The sequence below is a fragment of the Phragmites australis genome, chromosome 19, assembly GCF_958298935.1.
Source record: "Phragmites australis chromosome 19, lpPhrAust1.1, whole genome shotgun sequence".
Lineage (NCBI taxonomy): Eukaryota > Viridiplantae > Streptophyta > Magnoliopsida > Poales > Poaceae > Phragmites > Phragmites australis.
In genome coordinates, this window is record NC_084939.1 from 15,625,778 (window position 1) to 15,652,963 (window position 27,186).

The following is a 27,186-nucleotide window of genomic DNA, read 5'->3' on the forward strand; positions in this document are numbered from 1 at the left end:
GGGAAAAATCTAAAAAATTGCACAATCAAGGCAAAAGAGTTATGCGTATCATCAACGCCAAGAATTGTCTTTCGAAGTAAGAGACTTCGTGTATCTCAAGGTGTCACCAATAAGAGGTTTACACAGATTCACAGATGGCGCATTAGGGGTTGAAGTCATGCCGTGACTTCAAGGGCTAAAGTCAGATGATCTCAATCTAGCCAGCAGGTGTCGGCAGCAGTGTGGCACTGAGCTTCTGCACGACAGAACAGGCAAGAAAGATCTAGCGGATGGCAGGTGGGTCCCATAGGAATATGGAACAATGACAATAATCCATTTCCCTTTTTCTCTGTTTGAACAGAGGGACTCTGATCATCTAAATTTTTTGAGAATTTTTGGGCAACTCCTATAATTCACAAGTTCCATTTGACTTGATTTTACCTAAAACTCCTAGGTAGAAGTCAGATGAAAAATCCCCAAATTGGCTTACTTTCATAATTTCTAGAAATTTTTAAGCCATCAAATCAATTCTCTAAAATATGGGAAAATTTACTAATATTCATCTTAAGTGATTAACCAATTTCTAAAATTATCTCCGGCCCTAAGTTACATAGTGGAATTGTGAGTTCCTTTGTAATGCAACAGCAATTAGTAATGGTTTCATCATTTCATGTTAATTTCACTATTTATTTTAATTCAATTTAACTTGTGCTCACAAACCAATGCTCAACAAATTATCACAACTAAAAATGATGTTCATGAATGCTCAATGACATGTATATGAATCTTGTATTGTGATAATGTTTTGTACCTGGCAGTGGCCATACTTGGCGCATGGCATCACAGGCAAGATACAAGACAAAAGTTCACTGAAATATACTTCCATCAAAAGGAGAGTTATAAGTTATTGAAGCTGATTTAAGTTAAGCTTATGATATACAGTTGTACACATGTCGGACTATTACTGAACTGATCTCTCATACTTCACCCAAGATCAACAATATGCACTACCAGAAACTCGATTTTCCGTGATAGTCATCGATATCCCTGATTGGCTCACTTCCACAACCACAAAAAATCGTACACCTGACCGACCTACCTCAACTATCATGGTAGTCCATATCATCCTTGACCGGCCCACCTCCACGGTCATGAATACTACAACCATGACGCGAATGGACCGTCATGGTCCAAATTCCATTGGCGCGGTCCAAGTGGGAGGGAAAAATGCAGCACGCCATACCAATTTTCATTTGCGGGTTTGGTTCTCATGCTTGACTTCTCTCCATATCCCTTCCCCCAAATCCACTGAGCTCTCTTCCCCCAAATCCTGCTCACTTGCCCCAAATATCACACTGAACACGATGAACCCTAGTGCCACCATGGTTCCAAAAATCTCAGATCCACCAAACTCTCTTCCTCCCACCACCACCTTCATCCAAATCATGTTGTCATCTGCCCAGCGCGTACTCTAGGTGACCTGCAACACCGCCCCCTCCTCTGGTCCGCCGGAGCCTCCACTCATGGCCCACATAGCACTGGCGGCAAGGTCCACATTGGTCTCATCCTCCTCTACTCCCAGGCCTACGCCTCCTTCCTCAACTCCCTCTTCATTTTCCTACCCAGACCTGGAGGCACACCGAGTCCTGTTCTGGTAATAGCCCCCATCTCCCTCTCTCTCACTGACTCTTTTGGATCACAATGATTATTTATTTGTAACATCATTTGCCGATCTGCAAGTCACAGATTTAATTAGTACTTTAATTGAGCTTGCCGAGGGGAAAATGATATGTTGACACTCTGATGTGCCAAAGGAAAAAGTATTATACTCTCACAAATCTTGTCACATTGTGCATGCAAGAATATGATCTTCTTTTTATGTGTTAAGATGATTATGGTATAGTGAGAAGAGATCGATTATTGTAGATTCAACTCAGTGCAAAATTTCTTCTCTTGAAAGCTCAGCTTTCAGTGTTTTTTGTACATGAAGGGTGACATTTTTCAGTACAAATTTAGTCATGCATGTGTTTCAACTGGTTGAGACCTGACATAGAATACTTTGTCATAGATTTACAAATTTTGTATGAAGTGTCGACTAGTGAGCATTGGACACATATGCGTACTGCTTAACAAGTAAAGAAGACTGCACTTTTTAGTCATTGGTACAACCATTAAGAAACATTACTTTGAATTGTGTTCTTGTTACATATCAGTTTGTTCAAGTTCTCTAATTAAAAAGGGACAAATGTCTTCACGATGCTTGAATATTGCCACAACCAAATCTGATATTAACCCAAAGTAAATTACATAAAAAGAGATCTAGAAGCAGTATGAGTTTCCTTCTATTTTCTTTTGTTTTTTGTTTGGTTCTGATATGAGGTGCTAAAAGAAAATTCCTTTCAATGGACTAAGAATGATGATTATGAGTTCTATGCATAAACCTGACATATGATGCTCATGCATATAGGTCCTTTCATAATATAATATGACCCTCTATGATGTCATGGTGCAGGTCAAGAAATCCAAGGTTGAACTTGTGTGTAGATCTAGTCCAAAACTTGTATCCACGTGATATGCTTTGCCTCCACCTGTGCTGTGTTCTTGTTGTAAGACTTCTTGCATATCTATACTAAATTACATTGGAAATTTACTTGTCTATGTTATTTCTGGTCATTTATGATACTGTGCAAAACTTTTGTAGTGTTCTTTGTTGTTGAATCCGATATAGTGTGATGCTTTCATGTTGTTTGTGTGTGCTGAAACATACACCCCTAATGAGTTATTTTTACAAATGCTTTCATGCTATTTTTTAAAAAATACACAAAGCATAAACACTTTATTACATATAAATGATTCAATGCTTCCGAATTATAACATGTAGTAGTAGGAAAAATCACATGCTTAGATCGACTAAAAAAATTATAGTTCTACTCATCTCATCCTAATGGTAATGACAGATATAACCAATGGCAAATTGTGAATGGATGTATGCTGGTTGGAAACGTGGTAGACCATCTAAAGAATGGATTGAAAACACTAATCACTTCTTGGATCGTACCTTCTCTATGCCTAGTTTAGTTGAAAAAGGTACTATCAATGTCCATGCTCCATCTGTAGGAATTATGTTAGGCTCAAAAGGAGAATGATAGAATTGCACTTGTGTAAGAATGGCTTCAAGGAAAGCTATAAAATCTGAACAGCGTATGGTGAGAGCTTTATTGGTGAAAGGATCGAATGGCCCAAGAAGGGGGTTTGAATTAGGTAATTAAAAATTTCTACCGAAAACTAGAATAAATAACAACCTTAGCCTAGATGAAAAGTACGACTACATGAACAAGCTAGGAGAAGGCAACTAAACAAGCAAGCAAAGACATTAAGAAAATGCAAAATTGAAAGCTTGCATGAATGTAAATACTCAAATTAAATTGCGAAATAGTAAAGAAATGGAAAAGAGAACACCGGATTTTTCCGAGGTATCGAGGAGTTGGCACTCCCCCCTAGTCCTTATTGGAGCATCTACTAAGGATATTGCTCTCCCTTGAGTCACCAAGACTCAATTGCTTCCTCATGATTACCACTTCTCCATCTCCGGATTAGCGGGCATCAAACCAAGTACATAGCTCTTCCCGGGGCTCCCACAAAAACTCCACGAGCTCACCGAGACACCACAAATCACCAAAATTCGGCTAGGTGTTGCCAACCACTAAGAGTAACAAGCCAATAATTCCAGTTGATCAAGATTAAGCCTAGACTATAGCCAGATGCATGCTTGCTACTCTTTATGCATTAATGATGTCCTTAATCTTCAATTAGCGACTTGGAAATCAATTCAAGTGCTCTCTCTTGCTTCTTCATGACACACACAATGTATGAACTCCTCTGGGACGCGAGAGAGACAAATGAAACCAAGTGGAGAGGTATTTATAGGCTAGAGATCCAAATTATAGCTATTGTCTAACCACTTACTTTTTCTGTTAACACCAGATGATCTGTTGAGTATCTCCTTATTCACACCGGACAATCTAGTGAGTACAAACTTCCATTGCTATTGTGCAAGTTGCATTAGTTGTTATTGCTGAGAAATAGTTCGGTGACATCATTCGGTGAACACCGACCTAACAATGGACCATCTTGTGCGTACAAACTAGCTAAATTTGCCTATTGCAACCCTCTCTGGAAAATATGCTCTAATGATGATTTTATTGCCACCACCAGACTATTCGGTGGGTTAAACTTCTTTTGCCCTCAAAATCTTCTCTGGTAGAAAAGCTTTGGTGTACACACTTGTCCATCACCAGACTATTCGATGAGTGGAACTCCTTCAAACCAACCAAAACAACCCTCTTTGGAAATATTGCTCCGGTGATTCATTCTTGCTTTCACCGGACCATTCAGTGATTGAAGTTTCTTCTACCACAAGAAACTGTTCTTTGCAAGAATTGGTCTGGTGTAAACATTATCTTCACCGAACCATCCGGTGAACTGAGCTTCATAATTCTTGCCTTGGAATTGCCTCTGGAATAAATAGTATGGTGCTATCATCATTGCATCACTGGATAATCTGGTGAGCTGAACTTCAATTTTTCCTGGCAATGCCCCTTCTGCTGAAAATAGACTGGTGTTCTCACCACACTACCACCAGACTATCCGGTGTAACACTTCTAACAAATTTTCCCACATGTCACCCAAAAAATCATCTAGTGATTACATCACTTTGTTCATCAGAGCATCCGATGCATCTATATTGTTTCCTACTATGATGATATGTTACAGATAATCCATGAATTGTTGCCACCCAAGTCAAAGCTGTCAAAAAACTTTTAACATTCTAGAAAGCTATTGGAAGGACTTGGTATGCCGTATGAAAAGATTGATGTGTGCTATAACAATTGCATGCTTTACTATAAAGATAACAAGAATAAAGAGAAATGTGATTTCTATGGTACCACCTGTTATGAAGATAGCCATAATAAAGTTCCATGTAAGGTCTTAAGATACCTCCCAATTGCTAATAGACTAAAAAGATTATGGTCGTACAAGCCCTCAAAAAACTTTTAACATTCTAGAAAGCTATTGGAAGGACTTGGTATGCCGTATGAAAAGATTGATGTGTGCTATAACAATTGCATGCTTTACTATAAAGATAACAAGAATAAAGAGAAATGTGATTTCTATGGTACCACCTGTTATGAAGATAGCCATAATAAAGTTCCATGTAAGGTCTTAAGATACCTCCCAATTGCTAAACGACAAAACTATTGTGGTCGTACAAGCCTTCAAAATTCGGGAAAATGGTTCACCCATGTGATGGTGAAGCATGGCAGCAGTTTGATATAGATTTTCTAGACTTCGGAAGTGAGCAAAATGTACAACTTGTTATAGCAACTGATGGTTCACACCATATAGTTTGTATGCTGCTCCTTATTCATGTTGACCGGTTTTTGTAGTGCCACTAAATCTTCCCCTTGGTGTTTCTATGAGGCCGGAGTTCATATTTCTTCTTTAGTAATCCATGGTCCTCAACATCCAGGAAAGAATTTGAGAGTCGTAATGCAACCACTAATTGATGAACTACTTAAGTTGTGGGAGGGGATACAACTGTACCTAATTCTCCTTGCTGATTTTGGTACTGCAAAAATAACTTGCTCTTTCACTTTCTTTTCATTTCTTGTACTAGCTATTTAATCCAAGACTCTTGCTTTTCTGATCTTGCACAGTGTTGAATGGATTCTAACCATATACTTTTGTCTTGTCTTATGTAGGCCGGTATTGGATCTTCTCATGCTGACTTTGAACCATCTGACCACAACACAAACTCTGATGAAGTCAATTAGTGAAAAATAATTGTGTGTTGCCTATCTTTTTAACAATAGCTGACAGAATATGATAGCTTGCTTTTATTAACCATCTATATGTGATAGTTAATGAGCAGATGATAACATTTTTTGTAGTTATGATCAGCAGGCTGTTACTACTTGCTTGGACTTAGCACACTTGTTGAGATGTTTAACTTATGTAGACATCAACTATGACATGAATTGATATCTCTCTCTCCAAATTTGTGTGTTGCATGATGTGAATGGTGACTATAAGTGCTTGATCAGTGAGTGCTATGTATAGTTCGTGGTTTGTGTGCTACAAGAAAAGCAGACTATGATGGTAGCTGCCCAGTCAACGGAATTGAACCCTGATGGTACGCACATAGTCAGGAAAACCTACAGTAACTGTGTAGGAACCATCAGGGATGTTGAAATGACGCCTAGAGAGGGGGTGAATAGGCGTAATCTGAATTTTTAACAAACTAAAATAGTGGATCAGTTAATATGCGGAAGTTCCGTAGAATTTTTCGGAACTTCCGTAAATATGCGGAAGTTCCGCAGAAATCTGCTGAAGTTTTGTACTTCCTGAAAGAAAACGAATCTGCGCCTATGCAGCAACAAGGTGATACAATTTCACAAATTACCAAGCACTAGGAGATGTCTTTCAACCAGTATATCCAAGCACCTGCAACTCAATCCTTACAAAGAGATAGATCAGGTTGAAACCCTAAAAATCAATTCAAGCAAGAGTATGTAACCAAATATAAGAAATTGACAAGAGTGACACGAGGATTTATTTACCAGAGTTCGGGCACTCCACAAAGAAGCGCCTACGTCTCCGTTAAGGAGCTCACAAAGAGCCGAATCTCTTTCAACTCTTTCCTCACCCAAGCGACCACAAAGATCGAGTTAGTGTTTCTTACTCACTTCGTCGGGGTGACACAAACATCCCAGGGCTCACCACAAGCTTGGGAGCTCACCGGGCGACACCTAGACTTTTAGGTGGACGAACCACCAAGAGCAGCAAACAAGAAATCCACCCGCTTAACGAAGAAGCAAATGCTCAAATAATGGCTTTTGACTCTCACAAGCTCTTCTCTTTAATCTCACTTAGCGATAGCAAAAGATCTCACAAGGAATCACAAAGGGGAGTGAGAAAGGTGCTTTCAAGGAGCTAGAGCCTTTTGTCTTAAAGCTGGTTGAAATGAATGCTTGACTGCTGTTGGATTGAAAGAGTGTGGGGTATAAATATCTCACAGGCAAAAACTAGCTGTTACTCTCTAGAAAGTGTGGAACTTCCGGAAATATGCGGACCTTCCACATAAATGCGAACCTTCCGCAGGATAACTCAAGACAGCCAAAGTGCGAACCTTCCGCACAGTTTTGCGGAACTTCCGCATTTCCTTGTTTTAAAACTTTTTGGGGCTATCTGAGGTGTTAAGCATGGGTTATATATCTCTCATAGGTTTGTTTGGACTTTTGAGCATTGTTTCTACGTAAGCAAGTAAATTTCATGTCCCCTTTTATAGTACGACATCCTAAACTCAATTTCAAAAAATAAAGAATTTAAAAGCTATAGGATTCATGTGCCGCTTTCCTTTTTCCTTTTTGGGGGTGTACACCATTCGTCAAATTCTTGCTTGATGAAATTATATCTGTCCATACTTCATAAAGTTCATTAGTTCTTTAATTGTTTTGTCATTATCACCAAAACCCACTTAGGGGTCTAGATGCACTTTCAATCTCCCCTTTTTTGGTGATTGATGACAACCCAATTAAGGCTTACAAGAGATTGTAAATGATAAAAGTTTTGAATACTTATGATATAGAGAGCTCCCCATAAAAGTGTGCATTTGAATAGACTTCAAAACTTTGGCCTAAAATGCCAATTGCACAATTTTAGGATAGTGTGGAGGCTCTCCCTATATCATAGCATCCGTGGGGTGCAACAACAATATCTGTGCAAAATCATGGATAGATGAGATGCGCATGACATGTTATACACAGCAAAAGACTGAAATTCTATCAATGTGTGGAACTTCCGCATATGTATGCGGAACCTCCGCAAAAATGCGGAACTTCTGTGCAAAAATGCAGAACTTCCGCACTTTGACAGTTTCTACTCTAAGAACATATCTCAGCTTTTAAAAAAAAAATACTAACATGAGAAACTTAGTTTCAATAAATAAATAGCAGTTCTAGCACACCACAAACACAAGTCTCATGTCCATCACCACACGGATAGAACAAGATGATTATACAAACACGAGTAGATAGATATTGACTCCCCCATCAGCATCAAGCGCCAAAAAGGGAAAAGAGGAAGCACTGAAGAGCAGCTACTCGTCATCATCTTCGTCCTCGCCCTCTTCATCATCATCACCTTCTTCTTCATACTCGCCCGCCCTCTTCTTCACTTTCTTCTATGATCTCACTGGTCGAGCGAGTACAGCGAGAGCGAGGAGCTGGAGGGCCTCTTCTTCTTCTTCTGTTGCGTCCCATTAGGCAAAAGGATCATCGAAATCGGGCAATGAACGAGGAGGAGAAGTGGTAAGACCTAAATGTGCTTTAATTTTCTTCACTTCCCTTCGCATCTCATTCACTTCCGTGGTGATGTACTTGCATATGTTGAAGATAGAGTGGAGCACAAACTTGACATGAGAGCCATGACGATGAGATCCACCACCACCATGAGATTGTGAAGAGGATGCACGAGGTGGGGCAGCATGGGACGAACTTGGACCACCGCTAGAGATCTTAATTTTCTTTGGGCTGTAGCATTCGTGAATACAATCCTTTGAAAAGGATATCTTGGTGATCTTCTCGATGATATACATATATATGGAGCATATGGGAGGCTCTTCCTTGCATCATTCATGGTGTCAATTAGCTCAACCCATATAAAGTCACCAACACTAAAGGGGTGTCCACCGGTACCCATACGAAGAAGAAAGTTCCGAGATAACCCATGAATCTTTGTTGCATCTCCCTTCTTTGGATAGATGGTTTGACGGAAGAGGTTATTGAGAAGAAAATAGAGTGGCTTCAAACCGTGAGTGGTGCCATCGGGCAAGTTTCCATCCTCATACAAAATGCCCATGTTGTTCTCCTTAACCATATTCATCATCCTTTGTTCCAAGGGCAAGAAGGTGAGAGAAAGTTTTGTAGTCAATGCAATAGTGGATACCAAGCATTGTCCAATGGATCTCGTTCTTGTTGGCCTTGAAGAAAAAGAAGCATGAAATTGAGTGATAATTTCTTCATTCCAATCATATTTGAATCCCATGACTTCCTTCATTCCTTTCTCCATGCATGCATCAATTACTTGATCAAAGATAGGATCTTCAGCTTCTTCCATATACTTCCAATCAATGTATTGCATATGCACGATTGGCTTGTTCTTACTTTGATAAATAACCGTGAGATAGAAGTCAAAGTAAAATTGATTCCAAAACCTTGCATCCAATGACTCATCTCTTGGCCATAAAAAAGGGTCATTCTTTCTTTCTTTCTTGACAACTACACTTTGATTTTTATAGCTCTTGGGTAGTCGAGGATCATAGCCCATGAGAACTTGAGGGGCATGCATCTGCGGAAACTCATTGTATTGCACTTGATCCCATCCAAAAGTAAGTTCAATCCGAGGAGGGGTGCGAGGGCACGTCCTTGGATCTATCTTCTTGCCCAACCGCTCTTCATCTCTCTTAGCTTGAGTCTTAAAGCCTCTTGCCCTTTGAGCAGCAGCTACAGCAGCGGTGGCGGTAGTATCATCACCACCACCACTACCACCACTAGGCTTCTCAATCCAAATGCCTTGAGCACCAGCTCTCCCCATGTCTCACCGGTTCATTCCTTGCAGCAAACTTGACACGACCACCACGAGGCCTGGTCGTGCCAAAGCCACTGGCATCATCTCCTCCTCCTTGAACTAAAGGATCAAGGTGGTGTTTGGTGCATGCTTCCTCCGCTGAATCCCTTGGATCAATATGCTCCATCACAACTGAAAGATAATGGGGGTGCATAAGCTATGGAATAAGAGGGAAGAAGATTAAAGAGAGAAATCATGACTTAGAATCTGTTCTGCAAACTGCAGAACTTCTGCAGAAATCTACGGACAGTCCGCAAATGTGTGGAAGTTCCGCACATGTGCGGATGTTCCGCAGTTCGCAGCCCAAACCCTAATTCAATATTTCGAGGGATTTCACCATGGGAAGCAAATGCCACTAGAGGTAAGTGATCAAAGACACCTAAGGAAAATATTTGCTAAACAAATAGCACTCTAGGGCATTCAATAAGGAGATCGGGCAAAAACTTGATTTGTACCTTGAGAGAGAGAGAGAGAAGATGAACTTGAAGCAAATCTTTGAGAAACTTCAAGGAAAAACCACGCTAGGGTTATGAGCTTGATGAAGGTGCGAAGACTCCGAAGATTTTCCTTCCAAAATACCAGAGATGGATTTGAGTGGGGAAACTTGAGTTGGAGATGAGGGCACGAGAGAGAGAGAGAGAGAGAGAGAGAGAGAGAGAGAGAGAGAGAGAGAGAGAGAGAGAGAGAGAGAGAGAGACGGTGGTAAAAGTAGCAGCTGCTAGGTGAAGGGGTATTTTAACCTGAAGGAAGGGTTAAAAAGGATAAGGACCGACGAAATGCGGACCTTCCGCAAAATTATGTGGTGGTTCCGCAGATGTGCAAAAGTTTCACACTTTGACCAGCAGCAAAGTAAAGATAGATAAGGAGGAGAAAAAAAAGATGTGTATTTATGGACATGAGAGATCATATCACTTGTGATTAGCCATCAGTCAACCAATCAAAACAATAACCACAAGTGATATGACATTATCAAAGATCAAAGATCCAGATTTTATACAACACGCAACTCTATGCCTAATTTTTGAAAAACCCTATCTAAAATCTAGAAATCTAAAACAATCAAGTATGTGCAATAATTCAAGCCACGTTGCGAGAATCTATGATATTTAGCTCACTTCTCAACTCACAAAACCTTTGCTCATCTAGTGGCTTGGTAAGGATATCGGCAAGTTATTTTTTGGTTCTCACATGGCGAATTTTGATATCTCCTTTGGTTGAGTGGTCTCTTAAGAAATGATGACGGATGTCTATGTGTTTGGTTTTTTAGTGTTGCACGGGATTGTTGGCTATTTTGATAGCACTCTCATTGTCACACAAAAGTGAGACTTTGGACATATTGTAGCCATAATCTCTCAAAATTTGCATCATCCAAAGTAGTTGCGCACAACAAGTACCCGTGGCAACATACTCGGCTTCGGCGGTGGATAGGGCTGCGGAATTTTATTTCTTTGATGACTAAGACACCAAGGACCCACCCAAGAATTGGCAAGTCCTAGATGTGCTTTTCCTATACACTTTGCAACCGGTGTAATTGGAATCCGAATAGCCGATGAGGTCGAAGGATGACCCCTTAGGATACCATAGGCCAAGGTAAGGTGTATGAACCAAATATCTAAGAATTCTCTTAACGGCCACTAAGTGGATCTCTTTTGTAGCGGCTTGAAATCCTGCACACATGCACACACTAAGCATAATATCGGGCCTAGATGCACAAAGGTAAAGTAAACAACCAATCATGGAGCGATATACCTTTTGATCTACGATCTTGCCTTCTTCGTTTAGATCGAGATGTCCATTTGCTTGCATAGGGGTCTTGATCGGCTTGGCATTCTCCATGTCAAATTTTTTGAGAATATCCTTGATATATTTTGTTTTACAAATGAAAGTTCCTTCCATGAGTTGTTTGATTTGAAATCCTAGAAAGAACTTCAATTCACCCATCATAGACACTCAAACCTTTGGTCATGATCCTACTAAATTCTTCACAAAAGAGTTGATTAGTAGAACCAAATATAATATCATCGACATATATTTAGCAGACAAATAAATCATTATCAACATTTTTAGTAAAAAGAGTAGAATCGGCTTTCCCTATTTTAAAGCCTTTTTTAACAAGAAAATCCCTAAGACATTCATACCATGCTTTAGGTGCTTGTTTAAGCCTATAGAGCATCTTATTGAGTTTATAAACATATTAAGGATACTTGGGATCTCCAAATCCGGGTGGTTGCTCCGCATATACCAATTCGGAGATTAGTCCATTAAGAAAAGCACTCTTCACGTCCATTTGATATGGCTTGAATTCATGGTGAGTAGCATAGGCAAGTAATATACGAATTGATTCAAGCCTAGCTACGGGAGCATAAGTCTCACCAAAATTCAAACCTTCGATTTGTGTGAAGTCTTGAGCAACCAACCTTGCTTTCTTTCTTGTCACGATCCCATTCTCGTCTTGTTTGTTGCGGAAGACCCATTTGGTACCGATCACGTTTTGATTTGGTCTTTTCACCAAGGACTAGACTTCATTCCTCTTGAAGTTGTTTAACTCCTCTTGCATGGCCAACACCCAATCTGGATCTCCAAGAGCATCTTGTACCTTCAAAGATTCCAAAGAAGAAACAAAAGAGTATATTCATAAAAATTTGCAATTCTTAAATGAGTAGTTACCCCTTTTGTATATCACCAAGAATGTTATCAACCGCGTGATCTCTTTGAATGCTATGGTGAACTCTTGGATGTGGCACTTGAGAATGAGCTTGAATTTGTCCTTCAGCATCATCTTCTTCAATTACTTGATCACTAACTTGAGTTTGTCCTTGATCTTGTGCATGTACTTGGCTGTCCCCATTTTTCTGGTAATGTGCGGAACTTCCTCATTTATCTACGGAACTTCCGCACCTTTTTGCGGAACTTCCGGACTTCACAGCAGCTGATGGTTTTTCACTATCTTCTTCGACTTTCTTTTGATCTTGAGCTTCCTTGGGTCTTATTTTACCAATTGCTAGCTTCTTGATTGCTTCATAAGGATGTTCTTCTTCACCTACAACATTTATATCAACTTGCTCCACTTGAGAGCCGTTAGGTTCATCAAATGTTACGTCACGCACGATTTCAACACAACTGGTGGTTTTATTGAAAGCACAATAGGCGTAAGCATTTGATCCATAACCAAGCATAAACCCTTCATCAACCTTAGGAGCAAATTTAGAACTTTTGGCTTTCTTATTTAGAATAAAACATTTACTACCAAAAACTCTAAAGTATGATACATAGGGTTTGGTACCAGTTAGGAGCTCATAGGCGGTCTTCTTCAAGATCTTGTGGAGATATAGTCGGTTGATAGCATGGCATGTGGTGTTGATTGCTTCCACCCAAAATTGATCCGAGACCTTATACTTATCAAGCATTGTTCTTGTCAACTCTATGAGAGTCCTATTCTTCCTCTCGACAATCCCATTTTATTGAGGGGAGTAGGGTGCTGAGAATTCGTGCTTGATTCGTTCTTCATCAAGAAACTTCTCAAATTGCGTATTCTTGAACTCGCTTCTGTTGTCGCTTCTCACCCTTTTAATCTTCACATCAAACTCATTTTGGACTCTTCTCACAAATTTCTTGAATATTCCTTGTGTTTCACTTTTATCATGCAAAAAGAACACCCAAGTGAAACATGAATAATAATCAACAATAACCAAATCATATTTATTACCACCGATACTTATGTATGTGATTGACCCGAATAAGTCCATGTGAAGAAGCTTCAATGGTCTCGTGGTTGTCATCACGTTCTTAGTGGGGTGAGGAGCTCCAACTTGCTTTCCCGCTTGACATGCACTACAAATTCTATTTTTCTCAAAAGAACCATTTGTTAGAACTAGAATGTGATCCCCTTTTAGAAGCTTAGACAAATTTCTCATGCCAACAAGGACTAGTCAGCGATGCTATAGCCAACCCATGCTAAACTTAGCAATCAAGCAAGTTTAAGGCCTCACTTCATCCATTGAAAAATCAACAAGATAAATCTTACCTTTCAACTTACCCGTGAAAGCTATTGAGGCGTCCTCCCTTCTAGAAATGGTCACACCCTCATTAGTAAAAAGGCAATTGTAACCCATCTCACACAATTGTGACATGGATAACAAATTATAGCTAAGAGATTTAACTAATAACACATTGGAGATAGAATGATCATTTGAGATAGCAATTTTACCTAGACCTATTACCTTTCCTTTTCAATCATCACCAAAAATGATGTTTTCATGTGGACCTCCATCTTCTTCAAATGATGAGAACATACTCTTTTCTCCAGTCATATGATTTGTACATCCACTATCGATCACCCAACTTGAACCATCAAAGGAGTATGCCTCCAAAACAAGTTTAAGTCTTTGTTTTAGGTACCCAAATTTGTTTGGATCCTTTCATGTTAGTCACAAGAATTTTTGGCACCCACACCCTCCTTTTTACAACTCGGTCTTTTGTGCGGGCTCCAACATAGAGAGCAACCACTTTACCACGGTGGTTTCTCTTAAGAACATAAGATGCATAAAAGGTAGATTGTGGAGCATAGCCCTTTGGTTACTTTGCATGTGCGGTGGGTTCACTTTGCTTGCCTCCCTTGATGAACTTGAGGCACTCCACTCCATTAATCATCACATGCCCATTAGGCTTGTTTGTATGTATTTCAAACCCGAGGCCTCTCTTTAGCTTGTTGTCTTTGGCCTCAATGATCTTGTATATTGCATCCTTTGATTTATAGGTTTTAATGCATCCATACTTGACCAAGACATTTAGCTTTCATTCTCCTTTTGTAAATCTTGCAAGGATTCAATGTTAGTAGCACAAGCATTTATATCAATGTTATAGCACTGAGAACAACCATTGCTTGTGGAAACACTAGAGAGCAAGGTTGCATCATTAGAGTCAGATGAGCTATTTTTGAGGATATTAATTTGTGCTTCAAGAGTTTTATGACTTTCATCTAAACTCGACCATTTCTTTTGAAGCATAGAATTATTATTCTCAAGACTAGCAATTGAGCTATTGGCCAAATTTATGTCTTTGGTCAATTTCTCAGCCTTCTCCTTTTCTTTAGCAAGAAGTTCCTCGAGTTCAAGGTTTCTCTCCTTTTCAAGGATGAGCAAATCTTCTTACTTCTCAAGGATCTCCTCTTGACCCTCTATTTTTTCCATAAGTTCTTTAAATTTAGACATGGTATTTTTACTTAAACCTTTAAGCATGCTTTCACAACCATTATCACTATCATTATCACTATCTAGGAGCTTGGATTGTGATTTTACCTTGCGCCCTTTCGCTGTGAGACACTTGGGAGTGTCTTCATCACTCATATCGTCAAAGAGTGACTTTGTTGATGTAGAAGAGTGGATGGCGATGGTGGCGACTCCTTCATCATCGGAGTCGGAGTTAGAGTCCCATTCCTCGCCAATTTGAGCTTGACCCGAATACTTCTTCTTCTGGGTTTTGTACTTATCTTTCTTGAATGGCTTGCTCTTCTTTTCTTCTTTATCTTTTCCCTTCTGCTTGTTAGGATAATCGGCGATGAAGTGGCCAACTTCGCCACACTCATAGCACGCTCTCTTGGAAGTTCTTCGTTTGGGCATATCTTTCTTGTACTTGTTAAAGCCTTCTTTCTTCATGAACTTCTTGAACTTCTTAACAAAGAATGTTATTTCTTCATCTTCCGAGCTTTCATCTTCACTTGAGCTTGATTCTTCTTTTAGCTTGTTCTTGCTTACCTTGAATGCAATTTCCTTATTCTTGGAGGTGGAGCTTTGCTTGGCTAGATTTTTCACTTCATTTGCTTCCTCCTCCATAAGCTCATGAGCAAGAATTCTCCCGAACACATCACTCAGTGTGAGTCTCTTGTAGTCTCTTTACTCTCGGATGAGAGCGACCAAGGTGGGGTTTCTTGGTGCAAAGGCTCTAAGCAATCTCCTCACCACCTTGTGATCATCAAGCTCTTCACTACCAAGTCCTCTAATCTTGTTGACAAGCACCATCATTCGATACATAGCTTGTGGAGTCTCATTATCTTCCATGACAAACCTTCCCAACTTGCCTTCAATCAACTCTATCTTGGATTCTCTCACACTTGTGGTACCTTCATGAGTAACTTCGAGAGTGTCCCAAATTTTCTTGGCCTCCTCAAGTCCATCCACTTTGTTGAATTCTTCGGGGCTCAAGGCGCTAAGCAATACACTTGTGGCTTGTGCATTGCGATGGATGCTTTGCTCTTGTTCGGAAGTGAGGTCCATTTCTTCATCCGGTAGATAGCAACATATGCAAACAATCTTTCAAATACTTGGATGAAGAGAGATTAGATGCATTTTCATCTTGTGTCTCCAAGCGGCGTAATGTGTGCCATTAAATAATGGAGCACGCCCGGACGGCACGGAGATGTATGAGTTAGAAGCATTTAATCTATCATAATTGAAAGGAATTTTAGTTCCCTTTGCTCTACCATTACCACTACCTTCACTCGGCTTCGAAGGATCATCCTTTGGAGTCTTCGGGCATCCCCCTTCTTTCGGACTCTTCGTCCCAGACGTTGACATCATGAATTCCTCCAAGCGGTGAAGCCTTGTAGGAGGTTAGGCTCTAATACCAATTGAAATGACACCTAGAGGGGGGTGAATAGGCGTAATTGGAATTTTTAACAAACTAAAACAGCGCATCAGTTAATATGCGGAAGTTCTGGATAATTTTCCAGAACTTTCGTAAATCTACGGTAGTTCCGTACTTCCTGAAAGAAAATGAATCTGCGCTATGCAGCAACAAGGTAATACAATTTCACAAATTACCAAGCACTAGGAGATGTCTTTCAACCAGTATCCAAGCACCTGCAACTCAATCCTTATAAAGAGATAGATCAGGTTGAAACCCTAAAACTTAATTCAAGCAAGAGTATGTAACCAAATATAAAAAATTGACAAGAGTGACACGAGGATTTATTTACCGGAGTTTGGCCACTCCACAAAGAAGCGCCTACGTCTCCGTTAAGGACCTCACAAAGAGCCGAATCTCTTTCAACTCTTTCCTCACCCAAGTGACCACAAAGATCGAGTTAGTGTTTCTTACTCACTTCGTCGGGGTGACACAAACGTCCCGGGGCTCACCACAAGCTTGGGAGCTCACCGGGCGACACCTAGACTTTTAGGTGGATGAACCACCAAGAGCAACAAACAAGAAATCCACCCGCTTAACGAAGAAGCAAATGCTCAAATAATGGCTTTTGACTCTCACAAGCTCTTCTCTTTAATCTCACTTAGCGATAGCAAAAGATCTCACAAGGAATCACAAAGGGGAGTGAGAAATGTGCTTTCAAGGAGCTAGAGCCTTTTGTCTTAAAGCTGGTCGAAATGAATGCTTGACTGCTATTGGATTGAAAGGGTGTGGGGTATAAATACCTCGCAGTCAAAAACTAGCCGTTACTCTCTAGAGAGTGCAGAACTTCCGCAAATATGCGGACCTTCCGCAAGATAACTCAAGACAGCCAAAGTGTGGAACTTCCGCACAGTTTTGCGAAACATTCGCATTTCATCCGGTAGATAGCAACATGTGCAAACAATCTTTCAAATACTTGGATGAAGAGAGATTAGATGCATTTTCATCTTGTGTCTCCAAGCGGCATAATGAGTGCCATCAAAGAATGGAGCACGCCCGGACGGCACGGAGATGTATGAGTTAGAAGCATTTAATCTATCATAATTGAAAGGAATTTTAGTTCCCTTTTCTCTACCATTACCACTACCTTCACTCGGCTTCGAAGGATCATCCTTTGGAGTCTTCGGGCTTCCCCCTTCTTTCGGACTCTTCGTCCCGGACGTTGACATCTTGAATTCCTACAAGCGGTGAAGCCTTGTAAGAGTTTAGACTCTTATACCAATTGAAATGACGCCTAGAGGGTGGTGAATAGGCGTAATTGGAATTTTTAACAAACTAAAACAGCGCATCAGTTAATATGCGGAAGTTCTGCATAATTTTCCAGAACTTTCGTAAATCTGCGGTAGTTCTGTACTTCCTAAAAGAAAATGAATCTGCGCCTATGCAGCAACAAGGTGATACAATTTCACAAATTACCAAGCACTAGGAGATGTCTTTCAACCAGTATATCCAAGCACCTGCAACTCAATCCTTACAAAGAGATAGATCAGGTTGAAACCCTAAAAATCAATTCAAGCAAGAGTATGTAACCAAATATAAGAAATTGACAAGAGTGACACGAGGATTTATTTACCGGAGTTCGGGCACTCCACAAAGAAGAGCCTACGTCTCCGTTAAGGAGCTCACAAAGAGCCGAATCTCTTTCAACTCTTTCCTCACCCAAGCGACTACAAAGATCGAGTTAGTGTTTCTTACTCACTTCATCGGGGTGACACAAACATCCCGGGGCTCACCACAAGCTTGGGAGCTCACCGGGCGACACCTAGACTTTTAGGTGGACGAACCACCAAGAGCAGCAAACAAGAAATCCACCCGCTTAACGAAGAAGCAAATGCTCAAATAATGGCTTTTGACTCTCACAAGCTCTTCTCTTTATTCTCACTTAGCGATAGCAAAAGATCTCACAAGGAATCACAAAGGGGAGTGAGAAAGGTGCTTTCAAGGAGCTAGAGCCTTTTGTCTTAAAGCTGGTTGAAATGAATGCTTGACTGCTGTTGGATTTAAAGGGTGTGGGGTATAAATACCTCACAGTCAAAAACTAGCCGTTACTCTCTGGAGAGTGTGGAACTTCCGCAAATATGCGGACCTTCCACAGGATAACTCAAGACAGCCAAAGTGTGGAACTTCCGCACAGTTTTGCGAAACTTCCGCATTTCCTTGTTTTAAAACTTTTTGGGGCTATCTGAGGTGTTAAGAATGGGCTATATGTCTCTCATAGGTTTGTTTGGACTTTTGAGCATTGTTTCTATTTAAGAAAGTAAATTTCATGTCCCCCTTTATAGTATGACATCCTAAACTCAATTTCAAAAGATAAAGAATTTAAAAGCTATAGGATTCATGTGCCACTTTCCTTTTTCCTTTTTGGAGGTGTACACCATTCGTCAAATTCTTGCTTGATGAAATTATACCTATCCATACTTCATAAAGTTCATTAGTTCTTTAATTGTTTTGTCATTATCACCAAAACCCATTTAAGGGCCTAGATGCACTTTCAATTGTTGAAAACCAACTGTGATGGCAAGTAGCTATCAGGGATCGCCAAAAACAAATCATGACGGCTAACAAGTGTTAGGGATCGCTGAAAACTATCCATGACAGTAGGAATCGTCAGGAAACACTGTCACAGAAAGGCATCCGTGTTGATTTCCTGTCAGCGAAAAGCAGTTATCCCTAACTACGCATCCCTAACTGGAATGCCTGACGGATGCCGGCCACAGATGCTTATTCTTGACAGGATCAGGTCTTTCGTGATGGTTTTTGACCGTCGGGAAAAGTCCATATCTTGGTAGTGATGCTCTAAATTAACTGTTATACTCATATATAGAACCACGTACAGGAAAAATATAATACTTGATTTCTTTTTTGCAAAACAAGTCCATTTACTATGTCATAAGCTCATTTAGCAACAAGTGAACATGTCAAATACCCATTTTCCACTACCGGAAACGATGTGTATGCCGAGTGCCTACATGTATGCCGAGTGCTATATATCGGGCACTCGGTAAACAACCACCTACGCCGAGTGCCGGCCTAAAGCACTCGGCAAACAAATAGGCACTCGGTAAATACATCAAAAAACACTCGGTAAACCATAGCACTCGGCAAAATTGAGAACAAACACTCGGCGAATTCGGGCACTCGGCAAACAACGCGCCACGTGTCCCTCCGTTCGGCGGCTAACGGCGAGTCACCCCTTTGCCGAGTGTCGTCTAACGGACACTCGGCAAACCACATGTTTGCCGAGTGCTTGATATTAGGCACTCGGCAAACCTTTTTTTTTATTTATTTCCTCTTTTGTTTCCTTTTGTTCTCTTTTCTTTCTCGTAATAACAACCAACCAAAGGCCGCCACATCGATTCCGATACTACTACAGTATGATTTAAGAATGATATTGTTATGAACTTGGAGTTAGAATTCAGTCGTGCTTCAAGATTGAGATGCAGCAGATGTGGACTCGTGGGAGCGGCCCTTGGAATCAGTTGTGCTCTGAAAGAGAATAACAATTCTTCTTCCTTGCCTTAAAAAAGGAATTTTCAATGCTTGTCAAGTGGAAGAAGCAAAAGTAGATTAGCTTGACACACTAAGCTGCCCTTCTGATCTATGGGTTTTGCTTGATTCATCGTTAAGTGCATCAGAGGAGGTAGCTGGTAGCATAGTGAGAAGTGGTGGAACAAAAAATCGACTTCATTTGGCGATTCTTGGATGGATAACATGTTTACTATGTTCTATCGAAATCTAACTTTATGGACAACTCTTTTTCATAAGAAATTATTTGATGGATATAAGTCAAATTTGATCTGCAAGTACATAAAATAACGAACAAAAATAGGTAGAAAAATATGAGACTTGCCATAGTGTCATGATATAATACGTAGAGGCCGAGATAAAAAATTGAGAAGGTTTCGCAAAAGTTGTCACGTACGATGCTTAGAAACCGAAGCATCTCCGAGGAAGAATCGTGGTTTCGAGAGGGAACGAATCAGATTTGAACCCGAAGTGACGTTTGAATCGTCGTTTGACCTTGAAACTTTTTTTACACTCAACATACAACATAGCATATTCGATGTTAAAATTTGGCATTTTTCTGGGTCAGTTTGCTATTTTTAATTCATTAAGTGCATTTCTAGGCTTTTAATGGATATAAGTCAAATTTGATCTGCAAGTACATGAACAACAATATGTAGAAAAATCATATTCATGTTTTTGAGTCTATTTTTAGGCCTTACCCAAGAAATGAAAAGAAATTTGAAACATCTGGGCGGCAACACTCGACCAGCAACATGTAGCTTATTGGTTTTTTAATTCTAAAAAAAGCAAACGAAGTCAGAAAAACATGAGACTTGCCATAGTGGCATGATATGATACGTAGAGGCTGAGATAAAAAAATTGAGAAGGTTTCGCAAAAGTTATCACGTACGATGCTTAGAAATTGAAGCATCTCGAGGAAGAATTGTGGTTTCGAGAGGGAACGGATTAGGTTTGAACCTGAAGTGACGTTTGAATCATCGTTTGACCTTGAAATTTTTTCTACACTCAACATACAACATAGCATATTCGATGTTAAAATTTGGTATTTTTCTGGGTCCGTTTGCTATTTTTAATTCATTAAGTGTATTTCTAGGCTTTTAATGGATATAAGTCAAATTTGATCTGCAAGTACATGAAATAATGAACAAAAATGGGTAGAAAAATCATATTCATGTTGTTGAGTCTATTTTTAGGCCATACCAAAGAAATGAAAAGAAATTTGAAACATCTGGGCGGCAACACTCGACCAGCAACATGTAACTTATTGGTTTTTTAATTCTAAAAAAAGCAAACGAAGTCAAAAAAACATGAGACTTGCCATAGTGGCATGATATGATACGTAGAGGTTGAGATAAAAAATTGAGAAGGTTTCACAAAAGTTGTCACGTACGATGCTTAGAAATCGAAGCATCTCCCAGGAAGAATCGTGGTTTCGAGAGGGAACGGATTAGGTTTGAACCCGAAGTGACGTTTGAATCGTCGTTTGACCTTGAAACTTTTTCTACACTCAACATACAACATAGCATATTTGATGTTAAAATTTGGTATTTTTCTGGGTCCATTTGCTATTTCTAATTCATTTAGTGAATATGTAGTCAAAAAAAAATTCAGGTGTTTGCCGAGTGTCTTTGTTTTACACTCGGCAAACCACATATTTGCCGAGTGCCTTGCTCTCACACTCGGCAAACCAGTGGTTTGCCGAGTGTCCTAGATTTGACACTCGGCAAAGATTTCACACTCGGCAAAGCAGCGAATATAGGGTTTCCCCACCCCGCGCGCGGGGACAGATCGAAACTGTCCCGCGCGCGACTACCCTCTTGCCGCCGCCGCCTCGGCCCGCCCCCGCCCCCCGTCCGCCGCCGCCTCGGCCCGCCACCGCCGCCGCCGCCAGCACCGCCGCCTCGGCCCCCCCCCCCCCCCCCGCCGCCAGCGCCGCCGACCCGCCTCCGCTGCCAGCGCCCCCGCGCCCATCCCACGCCGCGCCCCTCCGCCGCCAGGGCCACCTCGGCCCGCCGCCGCCCCTCCGCCGTCGCGCCCCTCCGCCGCCTCGGCCCGCCACCGCCACGCCCCTGCGGGCCGCCGCCGCCTCGGCCCGCGGCCCTGCACCGCCTTCGCCGCCGCCCCCTCTCCGCCGCCACCTCGGCCCGCCGCTGCCGCCGCCGGCAGTGCCCCCGCCCCCCCTCCGCCGGCACCTCGGCCCTCCGCCTCGGCTGCCGCGCGCTGCCCGACGCCGCCTCCCCCGCGCCGGCCAGCGCCACCCCGCGCCGCCCCCCTCCGACGCTCGGGTATAAGGTACCGCTTGCATTCCAAATTAACAGGGCTGACCTAATACATAGTTTCTCGCTGAAAATTTCTCTCTTAATTTACAGTTTGTTCTAGCATTTTACTTATGAAACTAGTTGTATCAATTGTATTGGCAGTGGTGTTAGCTCTCTCTCATGAATGTGTCACGAATGCAAGCATTGTACTCCTATGTTTCCTGCTACAGCCAATGTACACCTTCCCACCGTGGGTAGACAAGCAGTTGCTTCCTACAGATAGCCACCTCCTGCTACCCCTCTACACAATTCTTTTCAAGTTTCCATGTTAGCCCCATAATGCAATTATCTTGTACCATAATGCAGTTTTGCTAAAGTATAAATGAATTGTTCGTCTTTAATGTCTATACCAGCTTAGGCTTTAGGGATCAGCTGGTTTGTACATAGTAACTCGATATAATGTCTATGGCCGAATTATTGACGGCTCTTTTCTAGCTACAAGGTCAAAGTTAACTTTAAGCGTGTGCTTATTTCTTCTCCAGTTCCCTTTCTAACTGAGGCAGTCTATAGATAAGGTTAGATTTGTCATGCCGGAAAATGTACTGCAAGGAATATAGAAGGCAACATATTGCCACACACATGGAAAATCCAATCAGCCTACTATTTTGGTTGACTCCTTTTACTGAAACTCTTGCTGATGGGACACTTCTATATGGCTAGAGGATAGAGCCTTTTGTCTTACAGAGAATCCTATCTGTGGATTTATTATCCCTACTTAATTAATTCAAGTAACCTAATTGTAAACATGCAATTGATATACTTGTAGAATGCTAAATCATGACCAGCTTCATCCTTGAAAAGGGTATAATTAGTATAAAGTATTGTCTAATAAGTAAATTTTCCAGGACTATATCTGATAGAAACTTTTTTCGAGGTTTTCCTTGTACACATATCCTGTTAGAAGTTTCCAATATGCATGTAGAGGCATATTCGAGTTAGATAGCTACGCGATTCACCTTAATTATTTGCATTCATACACTGAAAAACAAATATAACTCATTTTACTTTGTGATGGATGAGTGTATTATATACGTATTAAGACCACTACTAGAGTACTGACTTTGATTGAAGCTAGAATAACCATAAAGTGTATTTTCCTTTTGGTGGTTTAGTTTGATTTAAAATCAGAACCATGCCAACTAAAGTGATAAGAGTTATTTCCAGAAATACTAAAGCTATACACTCCACAAAGTGTGTATTTTCTTGAACTGAATGCGCGCTTTGATTTGATTTCTCTCTCGAAAAGAAAGGGAAAAAACTGCAAGTTTTGTGCATGTCGCGTAACCTATGCGTCTCCCGTTTGAAAGAGTTATTGTTACAAATATGCAAGTCTTTGCATATCTATAACCGTAACTGTTTCAAATTGTCCACGTTTTTTGGACAGCCCGAGGATGTGTAGATTGGGTTCGTTTCAATGCTCTACTCCGATCCGAGACAGAGTTTCGGCAGCGTCTCCCCGTTGTTCTCCGGATACACATTCTCTTGGCTTTGTTGCCGAGACGTGTATTTGGAGAACAGCGGGGAGGTGCTGCCGAAATTCTGTCTCGGATCGGAGTAGAGCATGGAAACGGCCCAATCTACACATCGTCGGGTGGGATTAGGACCTATCTTTACCTATTAGATAGTTTGATGCATGCCGATTCCCTCTTATGGTCAAACACAAATATTTGATTTTTATATTACTTGCTGAATAAAAAATATTATATGTGTATGTTTCCCAATATGTTAGAGGATGGATGATCGTGAGTGGATGTACACTGGCCGCTCTAGTCAGGGTTTTTTGACCGATGAATGGATCCAGAAGACCGATGCGTTCTTGGAATTAGCATTTGCTAGGCCTAAGGGACCTCGTGGAACTTGGTGCCCCTGCAGTATTTGTGCAAACACGCGTCAACAAACAAAGGAGGTCATGGGTCAACACCTTTGTAAGAATGGGTTTATGCCACACTATACCCGGTGGACCTACCATGGTGAGTCCGAACGTGCCAGAGAGGAGGTGGTGCGTCAACGCACCAATGACTATGATGTCGGGGTCGGAGACATGCTAGATGACTTCCATGACGCACATTTTAATGAAGCACGTATGGAGGAAGTGCCGGAGTCAACCGCAAAGGCCTTTTATGATATGTTGTCTACGGCGCAGCAACCCCTTCACGGGCATTGCAAGGTTTCTCAACTGGATGCCATCGGACGCCTAATGGCTATCAAGTCCCAGTTTAGCGGCAGCCGAGAATCCTTCGATGCAATGCTGACAGTTGTTGGTAGCCTTCTCCCGGAAGGTCACATTCTGCCAAAGAGCATGTACGAGTCGAAGAAAGTCCTCCGTGCACTTAAGATGCCATATGAGCAGATACATGCTTGTCCAAAGGGATGCATCTTATTTAGGAAAGAACACGCGGACGCAAAGTACTGTGTGAAGTGCAATTCCTCTAGGTATCTTGAGGTAGACTCTGGTGATGGTCAGAAGAGGCAGCTCGCAATCCCCGTGAAGATCCTTCGGTATCTTCCATTCGTACCGAGAATCCAACGGCTGTATATGACTGTGGAATCTGCTAAACAGATGACATGGCACAAAGATGGGCGTCGATACAATCCTGACAAGCTGGTACATCCATCAGATGGTGAAGCATGGAAGACGTTCGATCTGATTCATCGTGAAAAAGCTCTAGAGGCTCGTAATGTACGAATTGCGCTCGCAACTGATGGGTTCAATCCATATGGTATGACTTGTGCCTCATACAGTTGTTGGCCCATGTTTGTTATTCCCCTCAATCTCCCCCCCGGCGTCATCTTTCAACGACAGAACATATTCCTGTCGCTGATAATTCCGGGGCCTGAATACCCGGGGAAGAATATGAGTGTGTACATGGAGCCGCTGATGGATGATTTGGTCCGTGCTTGGGAGGATGGGGTCTGGACATACGACCGAGCTACAAAGACAAACTTCAAAATGCATGTTGGTACCAGTACTCCCTGCATGATCTACCGGCGTATGGGATATTCTGTGGCTGGTGTGTGCATGGGAAGTTCCCATGCCCAGTATGCAGGGCGGCTCTGATGTTCATTTGGTTGACAAAGGGTGGTAAATATTCTTCCTTCGACAAGCATCGACAATTCCTTCCTCTTGACCATCCATTCAGACAAGACGTGAAGAACTTTACGAAAGATGTAGTTGCCGAAGGCTTAGCACCACCTAAGATGACCGGTGCCGCGGTTCGTGCTCAGTTAGACGGTCTCGAGTCCAATGCCCAAGGAGATGGATTTCTGGGATATGGTGAGCAACACGCCTGGACTCACAAGCCATGCTTGTGGAATCTCCCCTACTTCGATGATCTCCTTCTTCCACATAACATTGATGTAATGCACACTGAAAAGAATGTCGCTGAGGCCATTTTTGGCACAATCATGGACATTCCTGAGAAGACGAAGGATAACGTTAAGGCTAGAGTCGATCAAACGAGATTATGCAATAGACCACAGCTAGACATGGCTCCTCCCAAAGGCGGGAAATCGTGGACGAAGCCAAAGGCCAATTTCGTTCTTACAAGGGCCCAAAGGAGGGAAGTACTTGAGTGGTTCCAAATCTTGATGTTCCCTGATGGGTATGCAGCGAATCTGAAGAGGGGAGTGAATTTAGCTACTTTGCGAATCAACGGGCTCAAGAGTCATGGCTATCACATATGGCTTGAGCGGCTACTGCCGGTGATGATTCGAGGCTATGTCCTCGAGGATGTTTGGCTAGTGCTTGCGGAGTTGAGCAATTTCTTCCGCCAGCTTTGTGCCAAAGAGTTATCTCATACCGTGGTAGCAGACATGGAAAGACTGGCGCCTGTGTTGCTCTGCAAGTTGGAGAAGATCTTTCCACCCGGCTTCTTTAATCTGATGCAACATATGATTTTGCACCTCCCGTATGAAGCACGAATGGGGGGGCCCGTGCAGGGCCGCTGGTGCTACTCAATTGAGAGATTCCAAAAGATTCTTCGAAATAAATGTAAAAATAAATGCAAAATTGAAGCATCCATAGCCGAGGCATACATCCTGGAGGAGGTGTCAAACTTCACAACAAAATACTATGCTGACAATCTTCCCAGTGTGCATAATCCACCCCCTCGTTACAATGTTGGAAACCCCGAAGATGAATCAAAGCTTAGCATCTTTAGAGGGCAACTTGGCAGTGCAAGTGGTGCGACTAACAAGACCTTGCAACATGAAGAGTGGCGCACTATTATGTTGTATGTCTTGACCAACCTATCCGAAGTGGAGCCGTACATGCAGTAAGTGCTCAATACATTATTTCTCAACTAGTCACAAGTTTGTGTCCAACTCCGCTTCTTCTCATTGCTATAGGGAATTCAATGAGCAATTCTGGCATGAATCAAGGGAACCTACCCTCGAGGAAGCTTCGGCCCTTCTTAGAGATGGTGTGGGAAATGACATGCCCGATTTCATTTCTTGGTTCAAACAGAAAGTACTTTCTAACTTGGCTATTACATCAACTTGATTTCATTTCTAACTTGATTTCATTTCTTACATGCGACTAATACACCAAGCTATCCCGCTTAAACTTGTAGGGAACAACCGACGAGTCTATGAGTGCCGACTTGAGACAAGTTGCGGATGGTTGTGCCTATAGGGTCAGGTCATTTAAGGCTTACGATGTGAATGGATATCGCTTCCACACAGCAAGCCACGAGCAGAGTCGTCCCAATCGTAGAACAACAAATACCGGAGTTTTTACTGCAGGCTTAGATGGGGCTGAGTACTACGGAAGAATTGAAGAAATATACGAACTAAATTTTGATGGGAGCAAACCTCTGAATCCCGTCATATTCAAATGCCATTGGTTCGATCCAGAAGTAGTGAGACGGACCCCTAATCTTGGGCTAGTCGAAATTCGACAATCAACCGTCTTACCAGGAGACGATGTCTATATTGTGGCTCAACAGGCCACGCAAGTTTATTATCTGGCATTTTGGATGCCACTTTGCCGAGT

General features: G+C 41.7%; 1 protein-coding gene across 1 annotated transcript; it reads right to left on the reverse strand.

Moving 5' to 3' along the window:
• Positions 1–14,813: 14,813 nt before the first annotated feature.
• LOC133900209 (uncharacterized) lies at positions 14,814–15,320 on the reverse strand. Its single transcript, XM_062341330.1, has one exon. The coding sequence runs from the start codon at positions 15,318–15,320 to the stop codon at positions 14,814–14,816; it is 507 nt and encodes a 168-aa protein (XP_062197314.1).
• Between the last annotated feature and the right edge of the window lie 11,866 nt (positions 15,321–27,186).

Bases quoted from the DNA above. Each gene is read 5' to 3' on its own strand.
- LOC133900209 (XM_062341330.1), bottom strand. From the start codon at position 15,320: ATGAAGAAAGAAGGCTTTAACAAGTACAAGAAAGATATGCCCAAACGA.